This window comes from Lagenorhynchus albirostris, chromosome 1, assembly GCF_949774975.1.
Source record: "Lagenorhynchus albirostris chromosome 1, mLagAlb1.1, whole genome shotgun sequence".
Classification (NCBI taxonomy): Eukaryota; Metazoa; Chordata; class Mammalia; order Artiodactyla; family Delphinidae; genus Lagenorhynchus; species Lagenorhynchus albirostris.
The window spans coordinates 52,412,636-52,427,362 of record NC_083095.1 but is presented as its reverse complement, the minus strand read 5'-3'; the positions used below and the strand labels follow the sequence as shown (position 1 = coordinate 52,427,362).

The following is a 14,727-nucleotide window of genomic DNA, read 5'->3' as shown; positions in this document are numbered from 1 at the left end:
TGCCCCGGTCCGGGAAGATCCCACGTGCCGCCGAGAGGCTGGGCCCGTGAGCCATGGCCGCTGAGTCTGCGCGTCCGGAGCCTGTGCTCCGCAAAGGGAGAGGCCACAAAAGTGAGAGGCCCGCGTACCGCAAAAAAAAAAAAAAAAAGGGATGATGAGTATCAGAGTTCAGGAGCAGCAGCAGGGGCTGAAGTTTATCCCGCAGACTTTCTTCTTGTTTGTATCCCTAAGACAAGAGGCCTGCTCTCAGAGGACCAGTTCCCAGAAGGGATGAACTTTCATAAGCAAGCCAATATGAACACCACAGGGGTGATGTCTAGAAGATGTGATGCAGTGTCCAGAACCCCTTCTGCATGAAGGCACTCATTCCCCCAACGCCCAAGAGTGTTACCTTTTGATTGCTCACAGTTGAGTTTCTCCCAGGATTTGCCTTCAACCCAAGAGAAGCTGAGATACGTTGCCCCCTCCCCAGGGGCAGCCCACACCCAGTGACTGGTGGAAAAGGGGATGAAAAGGATCTTTATCTGGGACATCTCTGAAGGTCTACCCCAACTTCACAGTACCCCATTTGCTCAGCTTAGGACTCTGCTGTAACTGAATCGCAGCTCAACTTCTCCCCCTGCTGAATTCCGGCTCCCTCCCTCTCTTCCAAGAGCACTCCCTCCAAAACCACCTGCATGTTAATCTGCCTCTCAGTCTCTGACAAGCAGGCACCTCATCCTGCCTTGATCCATCCTACTAATTCCCATGACCTGGGCCCAACTATTTTCCTGTAATAGCAATAAATTGATTCCAGCTGATTCTGCCTATTTGAGGGCCAATACTCTGACCAGACTAACTCACCTGTTCCTCCACATGCAACTTCAAATCCAATCCCCCCAGGACAGCACACAATAGTATACTGGAAGTTTGCTTTACTGGTTTTCATTTACTTGCTTTATCAAACACTTCCCATTTGTAGAAATGCTGAGTTTTTCATTAATAATGAGAAAACCTCTGCAATGTCATAATGATTGTTGGGAGGATGACAGCTATGTACAATGAATGAGAAGCAGTCAATTGTTAAGCCACCAGAAAAGATTCTTAGAAGAATTTTAAAATAATCTTTAAAAATATCTAGACTTTACCTTTTGTCACAACTAAAGATATTTAAATAGCATTTTCAAGTTCATAAGAATCTCTGTTCCAGCTTTTTTAGACATTTAATTGAATTAATATTAATTGTTAATATTTATAATATTCAATTAAATGATAAACCATAACATAGATGCATCTTAGGTATCTAATTTTATACCTAATCATTAAGACACTATCCACCTTCATCCAAAATAGATCATTGCATCCAAGGTATCATAAAATACAAAAATTAGGAGTAAAGACAGACATAAAAACAGGGTGCACTAGTTTTTGTAAGTATTCCCAGATATATCATTAAATATGTGAGGTAGGAAAAACATACAATCTATGATTAAACTCTTTTGAACTTTGATTTGACTCATCTCTTACTCTATTCCTTTACAAAAGCTTGCAATTTAATTTGAGATTCTTAGGTTGCAAAATACATGATGGCCCACTCCATTTAACAACATTATCACAATTTTCAGTGTGCAGAAAGTCATAGACCACTAGTTTCAACTATCTGGCTTGAATATGAAGAAGCACTCTTTAGAGAAAAATTCACAAAATCGATGTTTCTCCATATTCTTAAAGAGGTCTGACTTTACAACACAACAATCACAGCACCCAGTTATACTAAGAATTAATGAATTCCACATTGTGAATTGTGAATGTATAGTGAATTTCAGGGCACTGCTCTTGCAGCCAGACTGTATTAAGAGTTAAAGTTCTAAAGGCTCAACTGCCTCTGAAAATTTGGGGGGTGGTTATCAGTTAAAGAAAACATCAGCTGTTTAGAAATGCATGGCATCACAGCTGAATATAATACCTTTCCTGTTCTCGCTTGAAATGGTTTCCTATCGAAGCAGTTTCTGTATCAATCACACAATAGCCAGAATGGTACAGGGTTATACTATATCACACAATAACTACATTCAAAAAGCATAGGGAAAAAATTACTTTTATAGCCACAAATTCTGTAGCTAAAAGCCTAAAACAAATCACTAAACTGCACTAATTTGTAAGCTTTGAGGTTTGAGGAACTCCCTGGCAGCTAAGAGAAGGGGCAGAGCTTGCAATCAACTCTCCTCTTGAGCACAACAAGATTTTCAAGAATAGAAACCCACTGATACGCTGATATAGTCTCCTCAATTAACTCTGCAAAAAGTGCCCAAGCCATACCCAGAGGGAACTCAAGGCAAAAATCAGGGCCACATATCACACTTAACTATCAATCTTACCAAGGCCAGTGATTGTTAATCAGCCTGGGGGAAAATAAAGTAGTACAGTTGACAGTTTATTTTTTTTATGAGCACATGCTTCCTATTTTACATGGAGGAATATAACTACTTCTGCAGAATATCTAGTAGAGCCATGTCTTCATTTTTACAGGTCACTAATTATGAATACGCTTAAAATATCCTACTAGTCCAAAAATAAATTATACCAGAGAGAGTCCTCAGTAGGGGCATTTTGCTTCTAAAAAGAAAAAAAAAACAACAAAAATTATAAATCATATCTTCTTTTTCCAAGTAAGAAAATTATGATACAAAGTGCTGACATTAGCTACCTATTTCTATTTCTCAGGCAAAAAGCTATAATTTATCACCTAATCTGCATTTCAAATATAGACTGAGACGTCACATACATGGCACAAGATGATCCAGGTAACTTGCATGGCTTCATCATAGTGGGTATAAACACACATATATGAACATAATTTAATAATACATATAAGAATATATACAAATATTTATTTTCATATACACTTCATATGTGATTTCAAATTCAGCCACCAGTAACTATATGTTAGTTATTTAAACTGTATGAGTTTCAGATTTCTCATCTACTTCATTCAAAGATTAGAGTATGACATAATGTATAAAAAACTCCTAGAAGGTGTGACATATAGGAGGCACTTGAAAAACGGCAATTATTCTATGAAAAAACTACGATATCCTATGTTTATTTTTCAATGACAGATAGAAAAAGAGAGCAGATAACCCAAGTTAATTGAATTTGGTTTACAGATATATTTTAGAATCCATACTTGAAGACAGATATGCCTTATGCTCTAAATTCCCACTTAAAAAAGAGGAAAGACCAGTATAAAGACCTGACTAATAGAGCAGAAGGGATGGTCTTTTGAGTATGCAAGTGACACTGGGCTTCAAGTGTATATATCACTATAGTTCAGGTAAAATAAACTTCACATGTATTGCTCTTATGCAGCTAAGAAACATTTCTGTCAATTGCAAAGATATAGAAGGAAAAAAGTAATGTGAATTTCTGAAGGTAATGTTGGAAATTGGTGAACAATACAAACATGAATTATCACAAAAGATATCTAAAAACAAAATGAATGTTAGATGAGAGACTGCATGCCCTGCTGTCAACACTGAATCAGAGTCAGCTTTGCAAGGGAAGCAAGAAAGCCGTCCAATTCCTCGTCTAAAGTTCAGCCATGAGACCCACTCCACGAATACACAGATACACCCACATACCCACACACTCATAGACAGTTAATATATATGAATATATATTTTAGAGTATACACATGTATACTATATATACAAATATATATGTGTAGTTTATGTGTAGAAAGATACACTTTTCTGAAACTGGAGAGGTGAATAGACTTAAAAGGTTTACACTTTCTCTGAAACTGGAGAGGTGATTAAACTTAAAAGGTTTCAAAGTACTTCTTCGCATCAGTAAGCTTAGAGAATTAAGGCATTAACGAGTGAGTTGTCAATGATGACAGAAAAGTTAAAACTTAAATGCTTTTTGAAATATCAACTAAAATCATACAATGATAATAGAGTTCAACAGTAAATTATAAAATCACAGGAAGCAGGAAGAAGGCCACTTTTAACCCCAGCTGCTGCAACTAGAGGAATGTTTGTTAGTGAGATACAGAAAATCATCAGAGGATAAGTGGCCTCTGAGTAAAAAGGCTGTGGCCCACTGAGAATTATTCTTGTCTTAGGTAAAGAGGGGGAAGTTTCTAAACCCCAATCTTAGCAATATTACAGGGTCAGAATAGAAGAGAGCTGCACCTCCTTAGGCAATTACACTTAGATGAAGCTACACATGACAAAGTAAGAACAAAATTAGCCCAAGATTGAGGTTTGATTAATTGTGAACTTAGACTGAAAACTTTAATATTAATACAGCAGCTCTGTACAAAGAAAGGGTACAGGTAATATAGTCCAGTGTGAAACATGAACCAAATGAAAAATGTAAGTAAATAAAAGAATGAGGCGAGAATCACAATAATGGTGTAGAATAAGCCATGAAAAAGAATGAACAAGTTCAGAACCAGGATAAAAACAATAACTATACAACTTCTTGATAATAACTTCACTAATTCTGAAATACTACCAGGATAAGACTGACAACTCAAAAACTACACGTCAGTTAAATCTGTGCATGTCACAGAGTCTACTGTGTGTATATGCTTAAGGTGACATGCTTAGCAAAGCCAGTATTTTTCATCCCTCGTAGTCGGGAAAATTATTCTCAACTAATAATTTTGTTGCCTGTTTAAAGTCTCAAGTAAAGATGACCTTTTGGTTTGGTTACAGAAGTACCTGACCAATATTCCCAACCAATAACTAGCTAATATTCTGACACTCAGAAAACTAGCCTAATGAATTTCTTCCATGTAGTTAGTTATATGAATGGGTGAATTACCTTTCACCCTCAAAAAATAGAAAATAAGTGTTTACCAAGGATAATTAAAATCCATTATATATAAAAATGCTTTCTTATGTATGTAGCTGTTATAGTGTAATGGTGAATAAGGTCCCAGCCTTTTCAGTTAATTCTATAGATTTTTTAAAATAATTAGGCGACTAGGTGGGAAACAGTCATTTTGGTCACTTTGGGACCAAATACACAATAAACTTGTGATAGCCCCACTTAATTTATTCTCATTTTCTCTGGTTTCTCTGGTTTTATTTTTAAATCATCAATGACTTGTAGTCTCTTACAAATATATCCCTATTTGTATCATTTTTAGATTAGTCTCGAAATGGCAGGACATTGAGACTATTCTCGCTCCTTGATACAAAAGCAAGATTTATACATATATTTGAACACACACATATATAAATATACTCATGGTCATAAGGTTTAGGTGACACTAATTGTCTCTAGAGCTCTTAAATGAGTGAGGATACCAGCTCCCCACCCCCACCATTAAGGAGCAAAAGGAAAAACTCCAGGGTTATATGGATTGAGAGGAGACTAGCCTGAGGAACAATACCAACCACACGTGCATACAAGATGCAATATCAAATGGCATTTTCATGCACATATTAATATTACATATACTGTTTAAAAATATACCACTTGAGTTATTTTCTGATAGACTGACAGATGGGAATTATTTTTTCCAGAAATAAATTACTTTCTCCCTGTTACTTCCAAGCCCCTTAACTCTGTTCTGAGAACCAAATGGCACTCCTACTAGGAGGTCCAATTGTTGGACCACCTGAGTATACTTTTTTAAGAAGATAAAGGACACTTGCTATGTAGTCTCCCTCTACTCCAGATATAAAAATGCAACCAGACTTTTTTATTCTTGCTGTTATTTACATTTTCTCTGTATAACAGCCCACTTTCCTAAGAGTTTATTAGATATGGAAACTGAGGGATAAAGAGATTAAGATTTTTTTTTTGCTGCCTTGCACAAGAATAAAAATAAATAAATAATGAAACCACATACCTCTTTTCATAAAGGTAACACATTCATCTCAGTGGCTGTACATTTGTAAAGAACAACATGATTCTAGACCCACAGTCCACTGCTTCTAAGTAGCAGGCACTCTTAAAAAGCCTTTGAAAAGTCTTTGACCTGAACTCCAAAAGGCGCTGCTATGTAAGTTCAAAGCTTCCCAAGTTTGCGTAGAATTGGGGAGGGCTCAGTATCCTACAGGAACTTTAGAGACAACCGTCTTAACTCCTGATCAGCAGGTCAGGTGGCTCCACATTGCACACACACAAACCTAGGAACTTGGTAGACATAAATATCTGAGCAAGTTCCAGAGTATCACACAGTCAAATTTATTTCACAGACTTACAAACTTTGGGGGAGAGGCAGTTACCACAGGTTAAGGATGGATACATCTTTCTAGTTGGGACAAACTTTGGAGAAATTGCTTAGGTTTAATACTAGACACGTACTGCAGGGTTATTTTCCTTTCTGCCCTATTATTCCTGCAGCTGGGATCTGTGCTTTAGCACTGGCCTATCCTCCCTCTTTATCTATATTACATCAACCTACTTTCAAGTCTCAAACCATGACGTACCAGCTTTTTCAAGTTTCCTCCAACCATGGCAGCTATCAATGCTCTCTCATCTTGCACAAATATTTGTATATTTCTCATAGCCTTATTTTGTTTGTTTTTCCATTTGGCTTTATCTTCTTAATTAACTAGTAAACTCTTTTTGAGTTCACAGCTCTTACTACTTAGTTACATGTTTAATCCATAGAAGTTATAACTTAATTTGCTGACTGAAGTTAACCAGAACTTACCCACCATCTGACCAGAATCTGTGTACAATTCCTACTGAAAATTTCTGAAAAGTTGCATATCTTCCTCAGAGTTTTATATCCTTCTCAGGAGACTCGTGGGAGCCTCCCCCTCTTCAGTAGGAAGTGGACCCAAGGCAAGGCCTGGACCAAATTCATAGCTCAACTCAGAAATAACAAAGAGAATGCCTCAATGTTTAACCTGTGCCTATCTCTCCTTAAGTACAATCAATTGGCAGGTAGGATAATCTGGTCCACTGGGACCACAGGCTCTGTTTAAGAATTCCTCGTTTATCTTTCCCTTTCAGGAGAACAGAAAAATCTCCCTGAAGTTGTCATTCAGTCAAATGGCAGACATTGTTTTTTCTTCCTCTGTTTGACACACATGAACAAAGTTCTATTTATTTCAGAAATAAAATAGTTTGCTGTTTTGCTATTACTTAAAGGACAGATATATTCTTCAAATGGCCTTTACAGGCCAGCATTTGATTTCCTACTCACCTCATTGAGATTTCACTGCCCCTTGTGCTGTCCTTTAAGACTGTGGGAGGTCTAGCTATGAACCAACCCTTCCTCTTTCAGACATATATGTTTCCCTTTCTACAGAATCATTCCATTATTTTTATCCCTCCCATTCTTATTCCAACAAAACAGGACAAGAAATATGCTGCTTGCGGATATGGTAACATGTCACATATTTGACCCCACCTGCCAACCACACAATAGTCCTTGGTATAGTTTTGACGGGGAATAGCAAGAAACTGATGTCTCCTATTTTTATGTAAAGTTATAGAGGTAGCATACTAAAAGACAGAAAGAAAAGTTACGTCATAATTCCTAATACCTTTGCTCCTACCATAATATGTCTTTAATTGGTAAATTTATAGTAAATGTGTAATAGCCAAAAAAATGTTCCTAACATTTGAAATCCTTTTCTATGACTGTGAACTCCTGGGGAAAGTATGATTTAGATTATAAAATGGAAATCATCTTTCTTACTGAATTCAATCAATTACATCAACAGGAAAGGAAATAAGTGTTTTAAAACACAAGACAGAAATAGTACCTTGGAAATAGTATCTTGGCATTAGTATCTTGGAAAAGTAGTAAGAAACCAATATAAGAGAGCTTAATTGGGATCAGTTCAAGGTCATATAAGTTAAGTAAAAAATGGAATTGTACTGGTATAAAATGGGAAATAACTAAGTGCATGATCCAATAATGGAGATGAGGGATTTTAGCAAGGTGACAAAAAAATATCCATCCAGTGAATAAGTCTGGATTGTGGAAAAAAGAGTTGTGAAAGAAATCTCACGAATAGGATAGGACCACCATCAGAGTAGCATAATATAAAGCCATTGTGCCATAAATTAGTGAGATGATCTAATGCCATCGTAAAGTCTCTTCTGACTTTATGATTTTACAGGGCCAAAAGTTTATTAATTAGATTTGAAAATAAAAATAGGATACAGTGGCCTATAAATGAAATCATTTATTCATTCTGCTCTAAGTAATATTTTTACATTGACAGTCACTGAAGCAAAGAAATGAAATTTCATTTTGAGGGACTATTCAGTTAATGGCAATTACAGTGAAGCTAAAAACGTGCACCCTATTCATACTTGAAATGAATTCAATATAATACTTTGCTTGTCCTTCCAAAATAGCCAAAAGGGAAAGTAAGATCTTCCCCCAATTCAACTGGGAGCTGATAGCACATTCCTTTAGTTCACTGCAGCTGCCAAGAGCTCAGTTCCAGGACTAGGCGGGTATAACTGACTCTTTGCCTTTGACTTTGTGGGTTTCGAGTCTTGGGCCCAACTCTTCCAAGACTCTTCCCAAAGCATGAGGACCAGGCCAGAGAACATGAGTGATGAATTATCTCAATAGGTGGAAAGCAACCCAAGATCACGGTTCCTAACACTGTGTTAAGACATAAACTGAACCCACAGGCTCATGCTATTAGTTGCATCCCATGAGCCCTACCCCGATCACATTACAACAGTACATTTTAAAAGAATACAGAGCACATTTTTTCCGGAAAACCTGTTTCTCAAAATAGGCTTAAGGTGGTTTGCCTTACAAAACAAACACTAAAATAATTTTACAATATCAATAAGAAGAGCTGGTATCAGAGACAATAAAATTAAGCCAAGATAATGAAGATCATGAAAAATGCCTTTCTTGAATTTCTTTTATGACATCTATTCACCCTCACTGATTTGTTCTCTAGAAAATGATTCCTTAGGCTTAATGTTCAACCTGCTCAATCTAAAGTACTTAATAGCCCACTTAGGGACTTCCCAGGGACAAACAGGACATGAGCAAGTAACACTGTATAAAATAATCTGCTCATTTGTCATGCAAATTCTCAGTAACACAACCAGTAAGGACAACCTTGAATGTGCAAAAATAATCTCAAGATACAAAGGACAGCCCACTTTTCCTGTGATGGTGACCAAAGTGGTGATGATCCAGGGTACGCGTGTGTGTGTGCGTGTTCTCGTGTGCACATAGGGACAGTGGGGCAAGGAGTGGGAAGAGAGAAGGTTAAAGCTAATTGCATATGACAGAGCTTCAGATTCACCTTTTTTTAGCAACACTCATTAAAGTCATCTCCCACAGGCTGACACCCTAAATATGTGTTCAGTCAAAAGCAGAATCTGATCACAGGGTTTCTCCAAACTCAAACAGGACAAAAATCACAATTCAATGCACCTTGGGATAATTTTGCTGTGAGGATGGAAACATCCTGGGACTGGATGTAATGGTCAACTGACCTCCCAGAGCACTCTTATCCCTTTGGGTCAATCTGTACATTTAGATTCAACCCACTGACAGTCTGAAAGATCTTCCAGATCCTTCCTGTCTACCTTATCCCCTGGTTCTCAATTCCACCAAGTCTTTTCTGTCATCTACTGCCTGGGGTGTCATTCTTAAAATTTATGAGACTAATTGATATTACCTGAATTGAGAGAATACAGCTTGCTAATTTATCATACAGATGTGTTGATAAACTTATTCTATTTATTGCTTCTAGCACATCCTGCAAGCTATTTATGGGCAGTACATTAATTATTTTAGGACACCAAGTCATTGGTAGATTTGGCTCCCATTACAAACTATTTAGACATAGACTTTTATTTTGTTTTTCAGTTGCAGTGGGGATTTGTCCTGTGCTAATGCAGTTATAATCTTTTATTAGCCTCCTTGCAAATTAAGGGTATAATAGGTCAGAAGTAAAAATACAGTGTGTGTCAATGGAGCAGTTTTTTCCTTTTTAAGCAAGACAGCTGTGAAGTTTACAGGCGATATGATTCTCAAAATTATGTAATTATCAACAGGTTCTCTAAAAAACACCGTTAAACATCCACAGAATAACTTACAAAGAAAACTTTCAAAACTAGGAAAATACTTTGGATCACTCAGCTCTAAGTATTGCAGTCATATACACCTAGCTGGGGTTTACATTGTGACCCTCGATGCTATGTTTAATCAGTTATCCTAAATGTAATGCAATGGGTTTAGTGCAACAAAATTAACAATGCCAAAAATGGATACCAGTTCACTGTTCTTTAATGACTTCTTGGTTTTCAGTGACGTTTTATAGTAAAAAGAAAATTAAAATAAAACTTTAAACTTCCAAGATTATTTTGAGGAAAAAGCTTGAATACCAAAAATTTTTTTAAATTCAAAACGGGAGAATATAAAAACTTAAGAAAATTGATTTTAAAAACTACACAGGGAATTCCCTGGTGGTCCAGTGGTTAGGACTCCACACTTTCACTGCCATGGCCCCGGGTTCAATCCCTGGTTGGGGAACTAAGATCCCACAAGCCTCATGGCATGGCCAAAAAAAAAATTATTAAAAAAATTAAAAAATAAAAACTACACAAATATAGATATCTACAGGGAAAAATGCTATTTTTAAAAAGTGTTTTTTAATGACATCAGAATCATTGGTGGAGGGTAGACAGGCAGATATAAATCAAAAGATAATCTCCCTTACCCAAATGCCACATATACACAAATCTCAGCTACTGTGCAGTAAGTCTGCTAAGCAGTATTCCCAGATAAATGACAGTAAGTCCCTAGGTCTATAGCAGAAACTTTTATACTTAAGTAGTGCACACGGTACCAAGCTGGTCAAACACAATAGGAAGAAGACTACAGTAACTCAAGACAATATAATCTATATATTAAAACAAATAGTCTCAATTACTTAAAAACATCTGAATTTCATGCTCAGAATTTTCCAGGCTAGCAGTAGAAGAATGAAGGGCTGACTAGCTATTTCAAGGAAGAAAGGTTACAATGATATATTTCTAAATCATGTAATTAGTTTTAGGCTACAGTGAAGTGATTTTGCCTGAATTACCGATAAAATAATGTTATTTTCTCTTGAACTTACCTACTAGAAAACAATATTAAGAAATAATACTTTGTGTGTAGCACGAATGGTTTTACATCTGGCAAACACAGGCAACTAAAGGGTGACAGGGATACAGACTTATGCTAGCAAAGTTCCTATCTAGGTCTTTGAAGTCTCTGTTTATAATTGCACTGCTTTTTTAAAATTAATCATCTTCCAGACTCCTCATGTAAAATGTTCAAAACACACTCTATAATCTTACACTAACTCTTCTTACAGTTAATCAATATTTTATAGCTAAATAAAAATAAAATCTTCTCTTCCCCATAAATGCTTCCACGCACACACAAAAAATAAAACTACTTCAGGTTAAGAAAGGTCATGGTTTACAAAGTCAAAGCAATGAAATGTGAAGTTTTATCAGTGGTTCTCAGACTTTAGCATGCATCCTAATCATCACCTGAGGTGAAAAACACAGAATGTGGATCCCAAACTCTGAATTTCTGATTTAGAAATCCTGGGAGGGGTCAGAGAATTTGCATTCCTAACAAGTTCCCAGGTGATGCTCATACTGAAGGTTGCGGATTCCCACTTTGAGAATCTAACTTCTGTGATTTGTAAGACATATTTGAAAAGTAATATATAAATATATTTTTTCACTCACCTGATAGCTGACATTTCACTCACCTGATAGCTGACATGATAGATGACATTTATAACGACTAGAGATGCTGACTAATTTTCAAACAAAGCCAATTCTACTCCTAGCTAAGTGACTAATAACCACATCAATAGTAAAAGAAAAAAAAAAACACCACCACCTTCACAACGATCAGCTCCGTAGCAGAAATGCCTTCCCCCTTATTGTTAAGCAGCAAGGCCCAGGACTGTTTTGATGCAATTGTTCTCTACTTGTCTCCACTCCTAAATCTTACACTTTCCCACCGCCCAGCATGAGACTTGCCAGGACAAACAATCTGAATGACAAACAGTGACAGAAAAATGGAACCCTTTCTAATCCAGACAGTTCCAGATCATCCCCTACCCACCACCCCGATTTTTCTCACTTCTCATTATCTCCTACACACACACATTTTAAAAACAAAACAAAAACAAAAACTCTTTTTATTTGAGCTAATCTGAACCAATGGGAGAGAAATAAAGACTTGGACAAGCAGAGTTCAGACTCACGCGAGAAGGTTCCATCTTATCTGCAGCACTCCTCCATCCCTAGAATCCCAGCCACTCTCAGCTGCGGGACACCAGACTCCAGCAGAAGTCAAAAGAGCACTAAATGAATTCCTGCTCTGCTCAAGGCCTCACCTCCTGCCATCAGCCAAGCGGTTTAAGCCAAGAGGTTCAAGACCTCAGCATCTCTCCTACACACACCAGCAGTAGCGGTACCAGCACCACCACCACCACCAAGAAAGCTCGCTCTCATTTGGGAAAGAGGGAGTGAGGAGAGAGGGGAAATTAAGATGCTTAGAGGTGGGAGAAAGTGAAGATCTCTTGGCCAGAGCCAAGGAGGGAAGTAGGAAGACAGGCAAGGGGAGTGGCCGATGAGGCGAAGCAGAGCCCAGTGCTCGCCGCTCCTGACACTCTCCCCACCCCCCCACCCCCAGCACCGCTCAGCCCTGGACAAGACACCGCGGAGAGAGTAAAGGCAGACCTCTCGCCTCGGTTCCCAAACACCTGCCCACTGCGCACTCCACGTTCCCAGAGAGTTTGAGGACTCAAGGTCCCCCTGCATCCGCGCCCACTCCCAAGTCACTTCTAGGGTCTGCGCTTCCACGAACACTCGTGCTGTTTGCCCGGGGCAGCCGGTGCCTAGCACTGCAGCGCTGGGGTCCCAACCCCGAGGGAGACCAAAGGCGGGCTGCCAAATTTCCAGCACACAGTTTCTCCGTATGTCGGCCCTAGCCTGGGAGCTGTGGGTGAGTCTCGGCTTGCTGTCCCCTCAAGGGCTGTTCTCTTAACCTTCCTACCGTATCTCGAGAACACAAAAGTTATTTTTCCTTTGTAGCACCGCCTGCTTATCCCAGGAGAAGACTCACATTTGAGCCAGAGGGTGTGTGTGTGTGTGTGTGTGTGTGTGTATCTTTCAGTCCCGAAAACCAAGGGTGCCAACTGCTGACAGGCGAAGGAACCTGGATTGGCTCTTGAGGACTTAAAAACATCCGAATTAACACGTTCACCCTTCTCTCCGTCCTAACCCTCCCAGCCCTGCGTTTTCCGGAGAACTGAGATTATGTTCCTGTTGCAGTGAGCTAGTGTCCTGCCCCGGAGCCGAGACGCGCAGACTTGGCCGTCCGTTCATTCATGCATTTGCTCATCCATTCACATAAACATGTCCCTTAATTGTGTCTGGCACCGAGAATCTTGCCTGCTATTTTCCCCTCCCCAAGTCAGTGCTTATGGCAGCGGTTGGTGCAGAACGCAACTCGACTGTCAACCCACTTCCTGAGCTGGAAAGTCAAGTCAAGCAGGCATTCAACTCTCCCCACGCCCCCCCCCCAAAAAAAAAGGAAAAGGAAAAGAGAAGGCTGAGACACGGGGCGGAGAGGAATGGGGAGCTCACTGGGGTCACATTCGAAGCTTCCCTTTGGAGGAAACCGCGGCACCGACACCAAGGCATGCAAGGAGCCAAATCATTATTAAATCAAAGACTGCTAGAGCTCGGGCCCCCAGAGAGGATAAATCAAGTGCAAAGCCACTTATTCGCACGAGTGCTGGGCTGCCGGCTCGACCCAACTCCGAGCCCGAGCCGAGGCGCTGGGAGAGCGGCTCGCAGCCCGATTCGCAGCGCGCTCTCCGCCTCCTTATCGCTCCCAATAACGTGATGAAGTGGAAATCAAAAGCCACGCCGGGAGGGGCCCCGGAACGGCGCGAGTCGTGCATTTTCGCTCACCAGCCTATCTTCCCTAAGAATGCAAGGTCACAATAGCGTCGCGATTCCACTCACCGTACACTCCTTGGCCAGAGATCCCCTCCAGGAAGACTGTCAGCAGCCACACGAGACCGTACACTAAATCCATCTTCACGTGAACATGAACATATCCAGCCCAGGGGGGACGCAGCGGACCTTCTGGAGGCCGGCGGCTAGCCGGGCGCGCTCCGCTCGCTCCCCAGCCGAGCCGAGGTGCCCGGGAACCGCTCGCGGAAGGGGGAAGCGCAGTCCGTCTGTCTTTCCCCGGCGGCGGCCGTGAGCGGAGCGCAGGAGCCCCGCACACCCCACACTCATACACACACACACACACACACTCCCACAACACAATACCCTGACACAGACTCACACGCACGCCTCACTCACACTGGGCGCCTGGGAAAATCGCAGACGCCGGGGAGGAGCAGGGGGCGTGATGGGAAGCGGAGCCGTGAGGCGAAGTGTTCTTCAGGGGAGCGGACTGGAGTCTTCGCAGCTGCTGCGGCGGCGGCGGCGGCGGCGGCGGCGGCGCGCTGGGCCGGCGGCGGGTGCTGGCGAGGGGCCGGGTGTGCCGAGCGGTGCGAGCCTGACGCGGGCAGCCAGGGAGCAGGAAGTGGCCTCTGACTCGGGGCACCGAGCAGGGGCTTCCTCGCTTGGGTTCGCCTTTACAAAGTAACTCGCGAAGGTCCCCGGAGGAGCGTCAAGCGGCGGCAGCGGCCCGCCCGCCCGCAGTCCGGAGCCCCCAGCCCTGCTGTCTTGCCTTCCCCCATTCCATCA

General features: G+C 40.6%; 1 protein-coding gene across 1 annotated transcript in view; it reads right to left on the bottom strand.

Moving 5' to 3' along the window:
• MDGA2 (MAM domain containing glycosylphosphatidylinositol anchor 2) overlaps nucleotides 1–14,233 on the bottom strand; it is an 825,804-nt gene extending 811,571 nt beyond the window's left edge. The window contains exon 1 of the mRNA XM_060167534.1: nucleotides 13,990–14,233. Coding sequence (XP_060023517.1) covers nucleotides 13,990–14,062 — 73 coding nt within the window. The 5' untranslated portion in view covers nucleotides 14,063–14,233. The remainder of the gene's footprint in view (nucleotides 1–13,989) is intronic.
• Between the last annotated feature and the right edge of the window lie 494 nt (nucleotides 14,234–14,727).